The sequence below is a fragment of the Stenella coeruleoalba genome, assembly GCF_951394435.1.
Source record: "Stenella coeruleoalba genome assembly, chromosome: 10".
Classification (NCBI taxonomy): domain Eukaryota; kingdom Metazoa; phylum Chordata; class Mammalia; order Artiodactyla; family Delphinidae; genus Stenella; species Stenella coeruleoalba.
The window spans coordinates 8,642,585-8,664,338 of record NC_137156.1 but is presented as its reverse complement, the minus strand read 5'-3'; the positions used below and the strand labels follow the sequence as shown (position 1 = coordinate 8,664,338).

General features: G+C 41.4%; 1 protein-coding gene across 1 annotated transcript in view; it reads left to right on the top strand.

Moving 5' to 3' along the window:
- Nucleotides 1–18,446, top strand: part of ADTRP (androgen dependent TFPI regulating protein) — a gene marked incomplete at its 3' end in the record, with an annotated part of 68,392 nt that extends 49,946 nt beyond the window's left edge. Inside the window, exons 5-6 of the mRNA XM_079932898.1 lie at nt 3,602–3,753; nt 18,412–18,446. Coding sequence (XP_079789024.1) covers nt 3,602–3,753; nt 18,412–18,446 — 187 coding nt within the window. The remainder of the gene's footprint in view (nt 1–3,601; nt 3,754–18,411) is intronic.
- Nucleotides 18,447–21,754: the final 3,308 nt, after the last annotated feature.

Genomic DNA, 21,754 nt, shown 5'->3' with positions numbered 1-21,754 from the left:
AGCTAGGGAAGAGCTGACATTGACTGAGATGGAGGACAAGGACAGTTCAGCTGCACACGTGCTGAGTGCCTTTCCCTCTCTCCCTCCCCCACTCCCTTCCTTCTTTCCCCCCCTCCTTCCTTCTCCCCTTCCCTCTCTCTCTCTCTCCCCTTTTAACATATATTCCAGAAGCCGTAAAGAGGTGATAGCACCTGACCATGACTATCTCTGCACTCAGGCCTCTCTGCTGACTGCCCTTCATTAAATGACTGCAATCATGCCTCACGCTCTAATTGTATTTGCAGTAATTTTCCCACTGTCAGTTAACACACCTATAACTTTCTTTGCACCTTCTCTGTGAAAGTGCAGACTTCATTAGCTTACTTCAGGAACTTCCCTTTACAAACCTTACGCTGGAGGAAACAAAAATGAAGTAAATAAACAGAAACTTTCCAGGCTTCCAGAGAAATGTCCTTATTTGTAGACTATCTTACATAAATGTGCATGGAAACTAGGAAGCCCTAATTTCAAGTATATAAAGAAAACAAAGTGAACTAATTAACGCCACCCGTTTGGAGCGTATTTAGATCTCCTCGCTGACCCCAAACTCCTGGCCTTAGCTACCTGAGGATATTTACTTTCTGTCCCTTATACTTCCTCCGGCCTGTCATGAGAGACAGCCATGCAGGAAAGAAGTGCTGTGGACATCCTTCTAAAATGCACCCATGGATGCACATCTCACAGAACTCTAATATTAGTAACCATGATAACAATCATTACTTGTTTTCAGTCTAGTGCAGTTTTGAGTACATGAGAGTAGCATCTAGACAAGTCTGGGGCAGCAGAGTGATACCAGCAGGGCCAGGACTAGGGCCCAAGGGACAATAAATACTACACATGCAGAACCCTGAGACTGACGCCTCCTTAAATTTTCTTTTTTATTGTGGTAAAATACACGTAACATAAAATTTACAGTTTTTAAGTGTACAGTTTAGTGGCATTAAGGATGTTAACACTGTTGTGCAGCCATCACCACTATCCTTCTCCAGAATGTTTTTCTTCCCAAACTCCCCACTTGCCCCTTCACCCCAGCTCCATTCTACTTTGTCTCTATGAATCTGATGAGTCTAAGTACTTCATATAAGTGAAATCATACAGTATTTGTCCTTTTGTGACTGGCTTATTTTACCTAACATAATATCCTCAAGTTTCATTCAAGTTATAGCATATGTCAGGATTTCCTTCCCTTTTTTTTTTTTTTTTTAATTTATTTTTGGCTGCGTTGGGTCTTCGTTGCTGTGCATGGGCTTTCTCTAGTTGCGGCGAGCAGGGGCTACTCTTCGTTGAGGTGTGCTGGCTTCTCTTGCTGCTGAGCACGGGCTCTAGGCGCGCAGGCTTCAGTAGTTGCAGCATGTGGGCTCGGGAGTTGTGGCATGCAGGTCCTAGAGCACAGGCTCAGTAGTTGTGGCGCACGGGCTTAGTTGCTCCGTGGCATGTGGGATCTTCCCGGACCAGGGCTCAAACCCATGTCCCCTGCATTGGCAGGTGATTCTTAACCACTGCACCACCAGGGAAGTCCCAGGATTTCCTTCCTTTTAAAGGTTGCATAATATTCCATTGTGTGTATATAACTGTACCACATTTTATTTATCTGTTCGTCCTTAAATGGACACTTGGGTTGCTCTCATATTTTAACTACTGTGAATAATGCTGCTATGAACATGAGAGTACAAATATCTCTTTGAGTCTTTGCTTTTAATTCTTTGGAGTATGTACCCAGAAATGGAATTGCTGGACCATATGGTAATTCTAGGTTTAATTTTTTGAGGAACTGCTATACTGTTTCCCACAGCAGTTACACCATCTTACATTCCTACCAACAGTGCACAGGGGTTCCAATTTCTCCACACCCTCTTCAACACTTGATATTCTCTGGGGGTTTTTTGATAGAAGATACCCTAATAGGTGTGAAGTGGTATCTCATTATAGTTTTGATTCACATTTCCCTAACGATTAGTGACACTAAGTATCTTTTCATGTGTTTGTTGGTCACTTGTATATCTTCTTCATAGAAATGTCTCTTCAAGTCTTGTGTCCATTTTTAATTGGATTGTTTATTTTTTGTTGTTGAGCTCTAGGAGTTCTTTATATATTCTGGATAATAATCCCATATCAGATGCATGATTTGCAAATATTTTCCCCATTCTATAAGTTGCCTTTTTATTCTGTTGACGGTGTCCTTTGATGCACAGAGATGACTTCTTAAATTTTATGCCATAGGTGCCTCCCTTGCCTCACCCTAGTCTTGGCCCTGACTTTAGCCCCTCTCTTCCAACAAAGCATTTGACAAACTTAAAGGATCTGAAACAACCAAGATTGCACTTGGGTTCTGAAAGTTTCATTAAGCACAGAATTTCATTCTTCCATCTGAACTCCTTTGACAACCTGGGATATCCAAATATGAACGTTGTTTCTGAAGCATAACCGAGGCTATCCTAATTTTTATAAGAGATGAATAGCCTCAAAGAAAGATTGCTGAGGCGACACCCACTGTGTATTCCCTCAGAGGAGAGAAGCTTTTAAACTCTTATAAAATGATTACAATCTGCCAGGCACTGTTCTATGTAATTTACATGTGCTAAATTAACTCCCTTAATCTTTACAATAGCCTTATAAGCTGTATGCTGTTTGTACCCCTATTTTATACATGAGGGTAGGGGGAGAGAAAAGTTGAATAAATTAGTGAAGGTAACACAGCTAGTAGGTAGCACAACTAGGATTCAAATCACAGAAGCCTGGTTCCATATTCCATACTCTTAACCGATTATAAACTGTAGCTGATACATCATCTTCCCCGTATTTAATTTTAAAAGTTATTTCAGACTTTGGCATCTTCCGGTGCAGTTTGTTTCCAGCAAACTGCATTTTTAGGCTTCACTTAGACATTGTGGCTCCTCTCCTAGCATTTCTTTTCCTTCTCTTGGCTGACAGAAATGATTTATATTCTATCCTCACATGAGAAGGATCTGAGCCTCCCGGAGATCCATCTATTCCTACTTAATACTCTATCCGTGGCTATTTCCACGAGCTGAAATCTAGGCCCATAATTAAACCCCAGGTCTACTGTATTATAGTAATAATGCTCAGTCTCTGCCTCTCCTACCCCAACAGGCTTGGAGAGCTAATGGAAAGCTATACTTAACACTTAGGCACAGAAAAGCAAACCCCACTTGTCTGGCTGAGAGTGAGCAAATGGGCACCACCTTAGCAAGTTCAATGTCTCAGCAGGTCATGTCTTTCAGGGAAAGAAATAATTCACGTTCTTATACATTTTGTTTGGTTAATGATGTGTTCAGTGTTCTCCCATATTCTTTTACCATCACTGAGTTTTAATGGATTAGGTAAAATAGCCAAGCCCAGCGCCTGAAACAGAATGTCTCAATGAATCAGTCTATTTATCCAGAAAATCCTCACTTCTGTAGGTTCGGGAAACACCTCGGCTGTTAAGCGTCCCCTGTGGCTTCGCTTCCTCTGCCTGGACTCCAGAACCCCCCGTGACCTTGAAGGGACTATGGCTTTCTCCCCTGCTGCCCTAATCACTGTGATTTGTCATTTTCTGCAGGGTTCTATGGATCTACTCTGAGACGGGTACATGGGTGTATCCCGTGTTTGCCAAACTCAGCCCAGTGGGTCTAGCAGCCTTCTTCTCTCTCAGCTACATCTTTAGCGTCGGCATCTACCTATTTGGAGAGAAGCTCAACCACTGGAAATGGGGTCAGTTCATTTCTCTTACCTACAGAAACACTTCTTCGTTATGCTCTCTTGACTCCTCCTGGAAACAGAAGGAGAAACCAGGAAAGCAGAAGGCAGTGATGTTTGATGCTTTTGTCCAGAGCAGGCAAAGGAAAAGCCTGGGGGAAGTTCATACTTTCTCAAAGGACCCCATCAAATTATCTCCCCGCCTCCTCCAAACAACACCTCATTTAGCTTTAAGGCTAAAAATCATCTTGTGTAGAGAGCTTAGGACCCAGAGAGCACGGGTATCACCAACCCCTGCATGAAAAAGCGGACTCAAGGTCTCTCCCTCCCTAAGTGAGGACTTGAGGTTCACGAGTTATTAAATGCCAAGAATTCCTCTTTGAAAGAAATGGATCCAGATGACCCTCTCAGCTCTTCCACCCTCAGCAGTGCCTTCCCTGATGTGTTCCCATCCCTCTCTCACGAGGTTGCTTCTCAACCTTTAGTAAAGTGTTCACCAGGTGGAATCACACCCTGTACTTGAGACTGAAATTCTCACTTGGGGTTTTAGGCAACGTGAATATGCCAGTAAGCTAAGCTTTCTAATTATAGGTAGGCAGAGCCACGTCTCTTCTTCATAGAAAAAAAGCAATCTTAACTTAGTTGATTTCAAAGTGGAAGATTTTATTCTCTCCCTGCTTCTCCTACTGCCCTCACCTCCAGAATATTTTCTGTCAGAAAAGTAACCATGAAAAAGTCAGGTTGCAAAATATCCAGGATTTTTTTTACCTATCCAAGGAGAAGTGCAGGAACTCCACTCTGATTTTGTATATAAGGAAGGCAAGAGTCACACACAGTCCCCCACATCACACACCCACATGCCATTCTGTTCTATTAAAATAGAAGTGGCATCTTCCGCCCAATCTATGAACTGGTGTGAAAACATAAGCCTGTGTATGCAAAAAAACCGACAGTTTCAGAAGGTTCAGTAAAAGAGTCTGTATTTCTGAGAGGAGACTGAGACCCTGGAGAAATAAGCATGCAACTTGGCTTTTTCACATATTTTCTGCTCTTGGAGAATTTAACTGGTTGAGAAAGCCTCAGAGGCAATATCCTCCTTGAAAGCAAACACTTAAAAAATGGAATACTAAAAATGACTCAAAAAATCAGGATTTCAAATCACAGGAAATTATCCAGAAAAAAATGTGTTGACATTTCAGATGTGCTGACATCTAATTCTAACTAGTTTTGGCTCCTTGAAGTTCTGGGTAGATTGTTGATGCCGTCCCCAAGTCTATACTAAAAAGAAAGAAAGAAAGAAAGCAAGCAAGACACTAATCCATTTAAAACTTGGCAGAAAGTGTGCAGAGAAAAAAAGTGATTACTCAGTGCTTAGAGAACAATAACTTTTTAAATCAATACTATTTTCAACACAAAGCTCTTTTTAATAAGCTTCATTGTTTAAGTGCTATATCCAATTTTCCACTACAGTTGGATCCCAATGAGCAAACAGGCTGGCATCAGCATGTGGACCCTCATTTGCATCATGCATATGTGAATGTTCATGTGAACGACGGACACTACCGTCAGTGGCTATGCGTCTCTCTCTTCTCTCTAGATTTTTAACACCTTAAGAATAGAATGGGTAGAAAGTTCTATATAGCATCAGAATAGGATCATAAATGTGTTAAATTCTGAACTGATCTTAATTATAGATGGTTAACTAAGAAATTAAAAAGAGAATTTAGATCATTTAAAATTCCAGTGGCAGTGAACACTTAAATCACCTAAAACCAAACAGAGCTATATATGTGAGCACATTATCCCGTGTCCTATTCCGCTGAAAGCACTGTAAGGCTTCCCTCGTCAGATGAAAATCCAAGCCCTTGGAATGGCACACTGTGACCCAGTCCCTGCCTTGACTCTTACTCTCCTTCTTCTAAACTTGTGTCCCAGCAGCACAGAACCGCTTGTTTTCCGTACACATTGATGTTTCTCACCTCCAAGGGCTCTCTCACTTCCCCCAGTCTTTGCCTGTCTCACACCCACTCATTCATTTCAACTCACCTCTTCTAGGAAGCCTCCCCTGGTCTGCCCCGAGATTTGTTTTTACACTAGACCCTGAGTTTCTTAAGGGGTAGAAATATGTCTTATCCATCTTTGAATCCCCCATTTCCATTAGCTTCCCCAATATTAAATGGATCAATCAACACAAATAGAGAATATTCAAGGCCTCTTCTCTCTAGGCATTAAATGGGACTTTGTGCAAAGTTGTTCTGGAGACAGTGGTCAAGAAGTGACTCTACTGGTTGGTTTTAAAGTGTTGGACAGGGAGTTTAGGAGCATAGGAGGGTATGATATGGTACACTGGTGAGAGAGTTGTCGAAAAAGAGATGAAAATTAGGGCAGGCAATACAAAACAGGAGAAGGGCATCGGAACAGGAATCAAGAAAACTAGGGTGTGTCCTTCACCCGGCCACAAACCAACCATGTATCCTGTACTAATGGACTTCAACTCCTCGCTGATGAGATGACCTATAAGAAAGGCAATTGCACAGCTCAGTTTGCCTAGGACAGTCCTGGTTAATGCCTGCTGTGCCAGTGTGAACAGAATTTTACATTGCCTAGGCTTGGACAACACATTGTGCGGTCCCTCTGTCTCTGAGTCCCTCTCTAAACCGTCTGTTCTGGATCTATGGAAACATGTAAGTGGCCACCTACTCTGTCCCGATTCAGGGCTAATTCTACTTTCTCACCTTTTCCCACAGCCTGAGCTTCCTTGGATGAGAGCAGCAATTCAAAGGAGTGCTTTAGTGATGCAGTGGGCGGCCGCGGTTGGGAGAAAAGTTCTGTGCCTGATTGCCTGGGTTCCTACCTTGGCCTCACCACCTATAGACCTGTTTCACTGGGCGAGGCACTCAATGTCTTCGTGTTCCAGTTTTCTCTTACACATCATGGAGACAATATTAGCACCCTCCTCCTGGGATTCTGGAGGATCATAAATGACTTAGGAAGTGTCAACTGCCAAGTATAGAGTCTGGCACACAGGGTTAGTCACTACTGCTGTTAATTTCATTCTTTCCAAGGAAAAATCACTAACCTTCTTTTCTATGTGGATATTCCAATCATCCCCTTCAACTTCACGCATAAATTACCAGTTTCCCCAGCCGAAGGTGATTAAAAGTAACAACCACCTAACTGAGTGCAAACTGACAGAGGTGGTGTAGTTCCTGAAGGACTTACAGAGTGAAATAGGTTAGGCTAATTGAGATTAGAACTGATTAGAATCTCTGCTTCTGAAATTTCTGAGCCACACTGTGGCCCCGTTGGGAGTCACCAGCCAACTAACCAAGTGATCAAGAAGTATCAGTCAAGACCCAGGTAATATGCAAGTATCTCTCTAGCAGTAATGCTCGATCTTGACTGCACATTACAAAATCACTAGGGGAACTTTAAGAATACTAACTCCCAGGTCCACCCCAGACCAATTAAATCTATCTATGGAGATGGGGACTCAGCACTGGTATTTTTAAAAGCTTCCCAGTTATTTGAATTTGCAGTCAGGGTCAAGAACCACTGTCACAGAACAGCGCTTCTCAAACTTGTATGTGCCTGCAAATCTTGTTAAAATCAGGATCTTGTTAAAATGTAGCTTCTCATTCAGTAGATCTGGAGGACAGCTTGGGATTCTGCCCTTCCAACATGTGCCCCAGAGAGACTGACACTGCTAGTCTGAGAGCAAGGCCCTATGTGCCACAGGACCCTGGACTCCTTTCAGTTTAAACAGTTATGCCTACAAGCATCCTTGTCTGATGTGGTGTTCTCCCAAGTCAGCTGCTTGGCTGAGAAGGGTGTTGGAAATGATGGTCACATCTACCCACTTTCTACCTCCTCGTGTGTCATGTCAGTGGGTGAAGGTGAAGAAGAGATTGAGAAGGGCAATAACAAGGAGTGATACCAGGAATCAGATGTAGACTTGGAAAGTGTGTGACATTCTCCAGGGGTATACAGATGCAGAGAGCTGACCCTGTGCGCCAGGGAGACAACTGTGGTCAAGCCCTCAGGAAGGTCCTTCTGGCCTTCAAAAAGCTCTCAAGAGGTTCCAGAGGGCCACCCTGCTTGACCTGACAGCATCTCATTTCCTGACCTGTGCTAGCTTTTCGGTGTCACGGAACAGAAGGGTGGGCAAGCACTGAGTCAGTTACTGGGACCAGATACCCACCAGGAAAGAGCCCATTTCTACTTTTCAGGCAGAGCTATAGGTGAAACACTGATTTCAAACAATGATGGAAGCCGGCAGGGGGAAGCAGTCTTTGGTAGATCACTGAAAACTTGGCTCACCATGTCTGAGCATCTAGGGGTACTCCAGACAGATTATTTCCACTCTGAATGGGAGAAAGGGGCTGTCAGGGGGTCCCAGTATAGGCCTCCTTCTCTGCCACTTAACTACTTAATTTTCTCTTTTTTTTTTCCTTCTTGATAAGACATAAGGATGCCGACACCAGGACACAAGTCCATCAGGAAGAGAAACCCAATCTACAAGATCTACCAGGCACTGAAAGGGGCTAAGTGTCTCCAGGACAAAATGGAGGGCCTCTTATATGTAGGTGTAGCTGGAGAGGCAGTCAGCTTACCTGTGGCCCATGGCCCCTCTCCTTACATTCACTGAGGGATATATGCCAGGGGTATCCTTTGTCAGGGCCCAAAACCACAGATCCTTCTCACCCAGGATAGTTTATAAGCTGAAAATTCCAATCTGACCAAGTGACCTTGTGACAGTGCCTTGGACAGAATGATATTAAAACCTTCCTTTAATACTATTTCCTCCAGATCAGATTTATTTAAAGGAGATTTTATTGTTGAAAGCTGCTTAGAGGCCATCTAGTTTACCTCCTTAGTTTTACCCATGAAGAAATTTATTATAAGGTCTATCTTCCATGTTGTCCCTAATCATTTCATAAAAAAAATCTTATCATGAGTTGACTCCACGTGTATTTATAAAGCATGGCCTCACTGGGCATCATTTAGTCCATTAGAAAAATACATCTCCCTTTTGCATTTCTTGTCCTAACTTCATCTCCCTAAGCTCCAAGAGAGTCCACGAGGGATTATCACTTCTCCCTCTTCCTCAGCCTCTTTTCCCACTAGGGTTTCTCTGGCCAGCTCTCAACTCCATCTCCTTCTACTACTTCTGCACTGTGACTTGTAGTCATGTTCTTGTACTCAACTACATTCAAATCTTGTACTCACTTGTACTCACTATGTTCAAATCTCATTCTTCTAACACCTCATGTCCCCCCCCACAATCTGCCTTCTCACCCTTTTCCAAGCCAAGCCTCTAAAACCAGGCAAATGTTCTTCAAATTTTCAGTTCAAAGTCTAGCAGTAGCTTTTGTGATGGTAGATACATAGGTGTAAATCTTTTTTTTTTAATAATATGCTTTTACTTATCCTGTGTCCCAACTATTGGAATAATAAGGTGTATAATTACATATGTATCCATAGTGATGTGGACTAAAGGAATGGTTTCCCTTACCATGCCAGCAGAAAATGTTTGAATCTCGTCCGAGACGAGCATTAAGTGTCTGGCCTAAAATACCTCTACTCCTTGGTACTAACATAGGATAAAGAAAGGACTAAAATAATCCAGGGTGGGAGGAGATCAAAATGGTGTAGTAGGACGACACTGGGCTCACCTTCCCTCATGAACACATCAAAACTACAACTGCATATAGAGCTTCTCTCACTGAAACTGACCCGGGGACTAGCAGAATAGCTCTTCTACAGCCAAGGCTGTGAAGGAAGACCCACACGGAGCTGAGCAGGCAGGGAGAAGAAGCGATCTGGCCAGCAGCCACACTGCTGGTGGGGGACACAGAGGAGGAGGGGGCTATCACAAGCTAAGGGATCCTCCCTGGGGAACAAGGGGTGCGAGCCATGTATTAGGCACCTCAGCCCTTGGGTCTGACATGGGGAAGACGAGCCCCCTTGGCTGGCTTGAAAACCAGTGGGATTTACTAATAAGGGCTGTGAGGAACTGAGACTCCACTCTTGAAGAGCACACGCACAGATCTGCTTACTCCCGATGACAGCAAAGAGGCAGCTGACTGAAAAATGCCTAGGGACCGTCCCAGTGTGACCCCAGCCTTCCCCAGGCTCCTGCTGAAGCCCCTCTTGCTCCAGCACTGCTCTCCACTAAGGCAGAGGCTGCCACTGCCCAGGAGAATATGCACACTTGGAGGGAACGGAGCTGGCTTGAACCCTGGCCCTGCCTCTGACCAGGGTAGAGGCAACCATTACCAGCTCACAAATCCCTGCTCACACTCGGATGGAGAGTGCCATCGCTGGAGCACAGATCTCTGTGCACACTTGGGGGAGGAGGGGTGGGGGCAGCTCAGTGGCATGGCACTAACCCCTCCAGCCCTGACCCAGCCTCTAACTGAGGGCACACACTGGGGAAAAAGTGAAACCAGCACAGGAGTGCAGCCCCAAGACCTTAGGCCCTGACCTTGTCCCAAACCAAGATGGAGACTGCCATCATACCCAAGAGAAACCCAGCTCCCTCAGGGCTCTGGCTCCAGCCCCTCTGCCCTCACTCCCACCCCCAACAGAGCAGTGACAGTCATCGAGCACAGCAACAACCCTGGCTTGCATCCGGCTCTGGCTCTAGCCCCTCCAACTCCAGGCCTACCTCCCACCAAGGCAGTGGCTACCAGCACAGCCTGGGGGAAGATGCAGATCACGCTCACCCCAAATCCAGCTCTCCCACCAAAGCCACTGGGCTCACGCAGACTGCACAGGAATGGTCCCACACGAGGACGTGACATCAAGACTAGGACAGGCAACTGTTTCACCTGATTTCACACAGGTGAAGAAAGTTAAACAAAATGGGAAGACAAAATGAAACAAGAAAAAAATACCTGAAAAAATGCTAATGAAACAGAGATAAATAATTTATCTGACAAAGAGTACAAAGAGGGCTTCCCTGGTGGCGCAGTGGTTGAGAATCTACCTGCCAATGCAGGGGACATGGGTTCGAGCCCTGGTCTGGGACGATCCCACATGACACGGAGCAACTGGGCCCATGAGCCACAACTACTGAGTCTGCACGTCTGGAGCCTGTGCTCCGCAACAAGAGAGGCCACGATAGTGAGAGGCCCGCGCACCGCGAATAAGAGTGGCCCCCGCTTGCCACAACTAGAGAAAGCCCTCGCACAGAAATGAAGACCCAACACAGCAAAAATAAATTAATAAACTCCTACCCCCAACATCTTAAAAAAAAAAAAGAGTACAAAGAAATAGTAATGAAAATATTAACTGAACTGGGGAAAAGAATAGATGAACACGATGAGAATTCAACAGAGAACTAGAAAATACAGGAAAGAACCAGTCAGAGTTGAAGAACACAATAACTGAAATGAAAAATACACTAGATGTCATGCACAGGAGATTAGGTGATATAGGACAATGCATAAGCAATCTGAAAGACAGAATAATGGAAGTCACCCAATCAGAACAGCAAAAAGGAAAACAAATTTAAAAAATGAGAATGGTCTAAGGGACCTCTGGGACAACATCAATCGTACTAACATTTGACTTATAGCGTTCCCAAAAGGAGAAGAGAGAGAATAAAGGGTAGAAAATGTATTTGATAAAACTGTGACTCAAAACTTCCCAAACCTGAAGAAGGAAACAGATATCCAGGTACAAGAAGCACAGAGAGTTCCAAACAAGATGAACTCAAAGAGACCCACACCAAGACATAATCATAATTAAAATGGCAAAAGTTAAAGATAAAAAGAGAATTCTAAAGGCGGCAAGAGAAAAACAAAGAGTCACATACAAGGGAACCCCCATAAGGCTATCAACTGATTTTGCAGCAGAAACTTTGCAGGCTAGAAGGGAGTGGCATGATATAGATAAAGTGCTGAAAGGAAAAAATTTACAACCTGGGATACTCCTCCCAGCAAGGTTAACATTCAGAACTGAAGGAGAGATAAAGAGTTTCTCAGACAAGCAAAAACTAACATTCATCAATACTAAACCAATCTTACAAGAAGTGTTAAGGAGTCTTTAAATGAAAATGAAAAGGCTATATCAAGAGATAAATTATAGGAAGGGGAAAATCCTACTAGTAAAGACAAATATCCTACTAGTAAAGACTAGACAAAAATCCTACTAGTAAAGACTGTGGATCAACCACTGAAATAAGTTCATATGAAGGTTAAAAGACAAAAATGTAAAATCAACTGTAACTACAATAAACAGGTAAGGGACAGACATGAAGATGTAAAATATTACATCAAAAATACAAAACATGGCGGGGGGGGGGGCAGAGAAAAAATGTAGACCTTTTAGAATGTGTTTGAACTTAAAGGACTACCAGTTAAAAATAAATAGATATACTTATAGATCAATATATATGAACTGCATGATAACCACAAGTCAAAAAACTACAATATATATACAAAAACTAGAAAGGAACATAAACATAACATTAAAGAAAATCATCAACTCACAAGGGAAGAGACCATAAGAAGAAGAAAAGAATAGAGAAGAACTACAAAAACAATCAGAAAACAAATAACAAAATGGCATTAAGTACATACCTATTAACAATCACTTTAAATAAAAATGCACTAAATGCTCCAATCAAGACATAGGTGGCTGACTGAATAAAAAAACATGCTGCCTACAGGAGACTCACTTCAGAACTAAGGACACACACACTGCAAGTTAGGGGATGGAAAAAGATATTGCATGCAAATGGAAATGAATAGAAAGCTGGGGTAGCAATGCTCATATCAGACAAAGTAGACTTTAAAACAAAGTCTGTAATAAAAGACAAAGAAGAGCATTACATAATGATAAAGGGATCAATACAAGAAGAAGCTATAATGTTCATAAACATATATGCATCTAGTATAGGAGCACCTAAATTTATAAAGCAAATATTAACAGACATAAAAAGAGAAATTGACAATATTACAATAATAGGGGACTTCAACATCCCACGTACATCAATGGACAGATCATCCAGAAAGAAAATCAATGAGGAAACAGTAGACTGAAGTGACACATTAGAGTAGTTGGACTTATAACTACAGGACATTCCATCCAAAAAAGCAGAATACACATTCCTTTTAAGTGCACATAGAGTATACTCCAGGATAGATCACATTCCAGGTCACAAAACGAGTCTCAAAAAAATTTAAGAGGATAGAAATTGTATCAAGCATCCTTTCTGACCACAGCAGTATGAAACTAGACACCAATTACAGGAAGAAAACTTAGAAAAACACAAACACATGGAGGCTAAACAACATGCTGCTGAAAACCCAAGGGGTCAACAAAAAAACTGAAGAGGAAATCAGAAAATGCCTGGAGACAAATGAAAATAAAAACAACTTTCCAAAATCTATGGGACACAGCAAAAGCAGTCCTAAGAGGAAAGTTAACAGTGATACAGGCATACCTCAAGAAAGAAACAAACAAAAAATCTCAAACAACCTAATCTACCATCTGAAGGGATCAGACAAAGAACAAAGAGCCCAAAATCAGCAGAAGGAAAGAAATAATAAAGATCAGAGAGAAAATAAAATAGAGATTAAAAAATAGAAAAGATTGATAAAAGCAAAAGATGGTTTTTGAAAAGATAAACAAAATTTATAAGCTTTTAGCTAGACTCATCAAGAAAATAGAAAAGACCCAAATAAAATAAGAAACGAAAGAGGAGAAATAACAAACTATATCACAGAGATACAAAAAACCAGAAGAAATCACTACAAACAGTTGTATGCCAACAAACTGGACAATGTAGAAGAAATGGATAAATTCCTAGAAACATACAATCTTCCAAGACAAAATCAGGAAGAAATAGATCATCTGAACAGACTGATTACTAGTACTGTAATTGAATCAGGAATCAAAATACTCCCAAAACAAACAAAAGTCCAGGACTGGACAACTTCACAGTGGAATTCTACCAAACATATAAACAAGAGTTAATACCTATCCTTCTCAAACTATTCCAGAAAATTGAAGAGGAGGGAACACTCCCAAATTCATTCTATGAGGCCACCATTACTCTGATACCAAAACTAGACAAAGACACTACACAAAAAGAAAATTACAGGTCAATACTCCTGATAAATATAGACACAAAAACTCTCAACAAAATATTAGCAAACTGAATTCAATAACATATACAAAGGATCATACACCATAATCAGGTGGGATTTATTCCAGGGATGCAAGAATGATTCAATATCTGCAAATCAATCAATGTGATATACCACATTAACAAAATGAAGGATAAAAATCACATGATAACCTCAATAGATGCAAAAACAAAAGCATCTGACAAAATTCAACACTCATTCACAATTAAAACTCTCAACAAAGTTGGTACAGAGGGAACATATCTCAACATAATAAAGGCCCACAGCTAACATCATATACAACAGTGGAAAGCAAAGTTTTTCCTCTACAATTAGGATCAAGACAAGGATGCCCACTCTCACCATTTCTATTTAACATAGTATTGGAAGTCCTAGCCACAGCACTCAGACAAGAAAAAGAATTAAAAGGCATTCAAATTGGAATGGAAGAAGTCAAACTGTTACTATCTGCAGATGACATGATACTATAAATAGAAAACACTACAGTCTCCACCAAAAAAAACCTATTAGAACAAATAAATGAATTCACTAAAGTTTCAGGATACAAGATTAATACAGAAATCTGTTGCTTTTCTATACACAAATAATGAACTATCAGACAGAGAAAGTAAGAAATCATCCCATTTACAATCACATCAAAAACAATAAAATATCTAGGAATAAACTCACCCAGTGAAGTGAAAGACCTATACCCTAAAAACATAGGGCACTGATAAAAGAAACTGAAGATGATACTATTAAATGGAAAGATTCTGTGTTCATGGATTAATATTGTTAAAATGTCCATACTGCCCAAAGCAATCTACAGATTCAATACAATCCCTATCGAAACACTCACATGACATTTTCACAGAACTAGAACAAAAATTCCCAAAATTTGTATGGAAGAACAAAAGTCCCTGAAGAGCCAAAGTAATCGTTGAGAAAAAAAGAACAAATCTGGAAGCATAATGCTCCCAGACTTCAGACTATACTACAAAACTACAGTCATCAAAACAGTATGATACTGGCACAAAAACAGACACACAGATCAATGGAACAGAATAAAGAGCCCAGAAATAAGCCCATGCACATATGGCCAATTAATCTACAACAAAGGAGCAAAAATATAAAGTGGGAAAAAGACAGTCTCTTCAGTAAGTGGTGTTGCGAAAACTGGACAGGTATATGTGAAAGAATGAAATTAGAACATTTTCTCACACCATACAGAAAAATAAACTCAAAATGGATTAAAGACCTAAATGTAAGACCGGAAACCATAAAATTCCTAGAAGAAAACACAGGCAGTACATTCCTTGACATAAATCTTAGCAATATTTTTTTTGGATCTGTCTCTGCAGGCAAGAGAAACAAAAGCAAAAATAGATAAATAAGACTACATCAAATTAAACTTGAAAGCTTTTGCACAGTGAAGGAAACCAACAACAACATGAAAGGACAACCTACTGAATGAGTGAAGATAATTGCAAATGATATGTCTGATAACAGGTTAATATCCAAAATATTAAAGAGCTCATACGACTCAATGTCAAGAAAACAAACAATCCAATTAAAAAATGGGCAGAAGACCTGAATAGACTTTTTTCCAAAGAAATTATACAGATGGTCAACCAGCACATGAAAAGATGCTCAGCATCACTAATCATCAGGGAAATGCTAATCAAAACCATAGTGAGATATCACCTCACACCTGTTAGAACAGCTATTATTGTCAAAAAGACAAATAATAATAAATGCTGGCAAGGATAGAGAGAAAAGGCAACCCTAGTACACACTGGTGAGAATGTAAATTGGTTCCTCAAAAAATTAAAAATAGAACTACCGTATGACCCAGCAATTCCACTCCTAGGTATACATCCAAAGAAAAGGAAAACACTAATTTGAAAAGATATATGCACCCCAAAATTTATAGAAGCACTATTTACAATAGCCAAGATATGGAAGCAACCTAAGTGTCCATCATCAGACGAATGGATAAAGAAGACAACATATGATTATTACTCGGCCAGAGAAAAGAATGAAATTTTTCCATTTACAGCAACATGGATGGACCTGGAGGGTATTACAATTAGTGAAGTAAGTCAGACAAAGAAGACAAATACTGTATATTTTTACTTATATGTGGACTCTGAAAAATAAAATGAATGAATATAATAAAACAGAAAAAGACTCATAGATACACAAGACAAACTAGTGGTTACCAGTGGGGAAAGGGGTGGGGGAGGAGAAAGGGGAAGGAGATTAAGAGGTACAAACTACTATGTATAAAATAAATAAGATACAAGGATGTAGTGTACAGCGCAGGAAATATAACCAATATTTCATAATAATTTTGAATGAAGTATAATCTATAAAAATATTGAATCACTATGTTGTATACCTAAAACTAATATAACATTGTAAATCAAATATACTTCAGTAAAACAAAAACTAAAACAAACGAAATCAGGGTGGACCTAACCCCCTAACCACCAACTAGGAGGTATTCCACTGGGAAAGACTCCCTTCAATGAGGAAAAGAGTGATAACAAGGAACATTATTTCTCAACCAGTTTGAAATGCATTTTGTGAACTCTGGGTAAGATAATATGCTCCATTACGAAGTCAACAATTCCCTCATCTCCAGCCATGCACTGGGGAAACACGGTCAGAGATAAATTCTGAAGACTCGAAGAAGTCTAGAGACTGCGCAGCCTCATAAGAATTTAGGACTAAGGAACCATCCCCACCTGCTAGAAACAAAAAGAAAAACGTGATTTCTGTGATAGTCACACTGTGTAAGTCTCTACAGAATGAAATGACTGTTAGAGCTCCACACAGAGACACATCTGGGGATGGCGCCTTCTCTAGCACACAGGTGGGCATGTGGGAATTCCTTGGTGCTCCATCTAGCTTCATGGTGTTGGACAGGGGAGCCCTGGATCCACTGGAAGGAGCCATCTGCTCTCCTCCCCCAGGGGAACTTCCCACCACCACTTCTGCACCTGCTTCTGCTGTTTCTCTCTAAGCCATCATGTTCTGTTGTGTTTCCTAACTGGAGAAGGAATCTCCAATCCTTGGAACCCTGGGTTGAAGAAGTGAGGTTTTGATTACAGTTAGATTCAAAGTGTTGAGGGTTGGTAGCAACATGGATAAACAAAGTTTTAGGTGCCCTCAGAGTGACCACAGAGGGAACAACTTTGAGAAGTTTATACTGACCAAGCTCTTGAACACAGGAGAATTAATGTGTTATTTATCTGAAAACTGATTCATTAAAAGCCCTAAGTGTATACTTCAGAAAAGAGAAGATACTGTGTTTGTCCTTATAGACCCAATGTAGAGAAGACCTAACTGGGGAAAAATGAAAAACAAGTGGAAGCATAAATGAAAAGAACACGAAGCATGTAAAGCTGGATAAATCAGCTAGGCTTCACTGGAGTGACTGGATATAGTATGGATTGATGAGGAGTAGAAGGAAGGAGAGGACTGTGCCTAAAAATGTTGAGAGACATGAATTCAAGTGTGGCCACGGGGGCTGTGTGATTAGGAGCTGTCTGCCCTAGAAAATCAGTGTGATGAGGGGGCCACAGGAGGACTTCAAGTCATCAGTCACTAAAGCCTCTGAGAAGGGGAGTTCCAGCAAATAAAATTATAAGATATTTAAAATTTACTATTAAAGATATAACTGATGGAGGGAGCAGGGTCTGAAGCATAAAGCATGGCCTTGGGAGCTGAGATTGCTATGGTAATACCGAGCCAGAAGTAATAGGGCTGTAACTTCCAGAATGGATGAGAAGAGGCTGAGCTGAAAAAAGACTGCATTTGGCAACAGACAGGAAGGACAATGAGTTAATGAAGTTTTCAAAGTTTCAAAGTTTATGTAAAGATTTGTGATCATTAAATATGGAGGTACCCATGGTTGGCTAAACGGAAGTCATTCTAGAAATCTAATGCTACAATTAGATTGGTAATTAGTAATTCCTAATTAGTAATAAGCTTATTACTTATGACAATTAGTAATAAACTTACTAAAAACTAAATCAATATGCCAGTACTTTTCTTTATTGGGCCAGTACCCAGCCCAATAAACTGATTTGGTGAGAGGTCACAGAACGGCCCCTAGTTAGGTGAATATCCATTCTTCTCTTTCCTCTCTCATTTGATGCGGTTTGTTCATCTCCATCTGCAAAGTCTCAAAGTTTGTTGACGAACGGTGTGCAGCCTACAAACACATGGCCAAAAGCAACAGCCATCAGTGGTTCACAGGACATATTCAGAGCCACGCGATACGAACTGCACCGCTGGTCAGCCGGGTGGCTGTGAGCCAGGCACCAAGTAGGACAGCAAGATGCCCCTTCTTGCCCTTGCGGCGGTGCTGGTGGTTTTCCAGAGCTCTTTAAAATACATCATCTTGCCTTCGGAAAAGCTTCCTCAACTTTCCACTGTCCCAAGTCAGGGTGAATGTCCACCCACAGAAGAATACCCTTAGGGAAACCGTGAAGGCTAAGGTCTCTTTCTGTTCTTATTTGTGCAGGTGACAGGATGCAGCCAAGGAAGAAGAGGAAGTGATTAGACACCATCTTCCAAGAACTAAGGAAGAAGAAAACAGGAGAGTTTTTTTCATCTTTTTTTCTTCCTGGAGCAGGGAGGTGGTGGAGCAACACAGGAAAGTAAAAAGGACAGGGAATGATATTTAAATTTCGTAAGAGAGTTATGAAGGTAGCTGAATTTGAGGACTCTTGTCTTTTTAAAACTTTTGCTGGACACACCCAAAACAATTCCTGCTGTCACAGAATTTGTTACATCCGTCTGACCTCTGTGGAGGATAGTCTGTGGTCAACACCTGGCCAAAAGCAAAAAAAACTCACGTAAATGTGGTGTTAGAGAATGTTTAGAGAGAGAAAGGAACTTAGGATCACTCAAACTATTCACTTCACAGAGGACGATGCTAAGGACCTAGATGAGAAGTTACCTGGATGAGGCCAAAGAATTAGCGTCAGGACCCAAATAAAAGCTTTTGTCTCCCATATCTTCTAACTCCCAGTGCTGGGCCATTTTTGAAAAATCCCAATTTTCCTAAAAAGAGGCACTTTCATAAGCTAGTTATTTTCATGGATTTCTCATCTATTTTTTTCTCAGTCTAAATGGAAACGTAGGGAGATGGCTGCTTCTGAAGTTGTCTGTCTACCTAGTATAATAGCAAATTAACTGGGGCAATGAGAAAATAAGTTATAAAAAATATTGGTAAATCTGTCCCTCTTGTGAGCAAGTATTTGGGGCAGGTAGACATTGAACACAGTGATATTGTCAAAATCTCTTCCATTGGTATATTGATTAATTTGTCAAATAAGTGTACATTTCACTTGGGGAATAATCTGCATGGGAGGTGATATGACTATGATGACTTCTGAGACTGCTGTAAGTACAAAGCACTTTGCTGTGATAGTTTACGGTTTAACAAAGCTGACCGTCAGATGATTAACAAGCACATTCATGAACCTGCTTTAATTTTCCTAGAGGATTTTTCTCGGTCTTTATTTACAGACACATTCCGTAAAGAACACAAATGACTGGTAGTAGGTAAACATGTTCAAGTCCATCGATGGGTCAACAGGCCCATGTGGGTTGGGTGTGGGCACCAGAGTAAATTGTACTTGGGCTTCCCAACCTAACATTATGGAGGAGAAATCTGGTTGAAATGGACACCAAGGGCAGTCTGATAGGCGTAGAGAAGAGAGCAGACTATCCCAACAGGGCAGGTAGTCCAAGGCAAGACTAGGACAGGCACCAAGCAAACTGCTTGAAACCTACTCCTCTACAGTTATACAAATATGAGCCTCAAGTCTTTGGATTGAGCTGGGAACACCACCTCTTTTCCCACACCTGCTGCTTCTTGACTGCTCCTAGCACCTGTCTCAGCAGGAGCCCAGAAGCAGTTGTCACAGTGGAAATTCTCCAAATGTGAAGCCCGCAGGGGATCACCCCAATTTTCCACACCCCAAAGATGACTCGGGCTGCCTACTTCTCAGAGTCATAGTAAGCTCTTGGCTGTGATGAGCCTGCAGATTTCTATCTGTGGTTTCACTATCCCCAGGACCAAATTAAACTGTGGTTGCTGCATGACTGGCCACTGTGCAATATCTATTCCAACACCAGAAACACCTCAGAACCATTTCCCATTGAGTGTATACGTAAGCACACAGTGCTTCCTTGGTGCTGGTATAGCTTAAGAAAGGAGAAGCAACAAAACACCTGTAATGAACACTGACTAAACATTCATTAAAAGGGAGACAGTATTACCTGCCTACATAAGGCTATGTTTGGCCCTTAGTGGTTAGAAAACAACAATACAAACCAAATGATGAGAAAACCAGCAATAATACTTGTACAGTGTCATGTAATTTAGAGCCACTCTCACCTCCATGACCTCGTTTTATCTTCACAAAAGTCTTAAAAGTAGAAAATATATTATGTCCTCATTTTACAAATGAGCAAACTGAGTTTCTGATGTTGGTGTGCTGTAAACGTTTAAAATCCAACTCTCTGGAAAAAAGAAAACTTTAAGGCCCTGATTTATAGTTTGCCCATTGCCATGGTGTAAACACTCCAACATGACCTTTTTCAAGCTACCAACATGTCAGTGAACGCAGAGTTGGGAAGAGAGACACAGAACCACTGAATCCTTGTGAGCCTGTACAAACTCTCTCCAGCATACTACTGGGTTCAGAGAAAGGGAAAAAAACCGATCCAAGGTCACACAGATGGTTGATTCCCAAGCCCACCTTCCTTCCTCTTTATTACAGAACAAAGCAGGAACTGAGCATCTGGAAGCCTTTATTTTCAAAAGCAAAAATGTATGTACATCTGCAAGGTTACACAAAAGAAGGGGTTAGGGACCCCAACTTGGTGGAAACTCTCACCCATACAGGCAGGGGGAGCTACACTACTGCTTCATGGACTGGTCCATACCTGTGCTTATATTCTGGAGTTGCTATCTCACATGTGACACCAATTTTGAGTTTGGAGAGAAGACTTACCTTGTTTGCCTAAACAATACATTAGCCCCATGTTCCCTGCAAATGGGTCATACATTTCTCAAGCTATTTTTGGGTCCTCTGCACCTACTCGCTTGCAATACTTGTCATAACAGGAAGTCAGTTTCATATACTGTAATCCCCAAACACGCTACGCCTGCATATGGGGAGTGTGAGGCGGGGCAAGGAAAGAGTGGGAAGGCTGGGCCTCCCAGAAGGCTGCCTGGATGAGTGCTGAACCCATCCCAAGTCTGGGTATCCCCCCTGCGAGGGCACAAGTATCAGCAACCAGATTCCATATCCAGATATTATTTCCCATTCTCATGCAGTTGGTGCTTCCTTTTTTTTTTTTTTTAATAAAGCATTTGAGTAGGCAGCAAAGCCAGTCAGAACTGTTTATTTATAGCTGTGGATTTTCAATGCTGTATAAATTAGAAATCATTGCTGAATGAGGCCCACGCCCACTCACACACCCAGGGCCGCTATCTATGAGTCCTTTCACACAGTTTGACTGTACACAGTCTAAAATGGGAGAAAATGACATGCTCCAAGTCAAATGATGGAGTCACAGCTAAACTGCAAAGCAGAAAACCAGCAATTATTTTTCTTCAGCACAATATGGGGAGTACGACAGGTGCAATTATCCAATATTATTTAACAGCACTGGTTTGTGGTGTAGGGAGAAAATAAAGGTTTCTGTGTCTTGGAGAGAAGAAAAAAAAAAGAGAGAGAGAGAGAGAGAGAGAAAGAACCAGCCTCTGGCTCCTGTTTCTGTGGATTAAGCTGTGTAATGTAAATTGAAACTGGCCTGGATTCCAAAAAAGGGAAGAAAGAAACACCTGG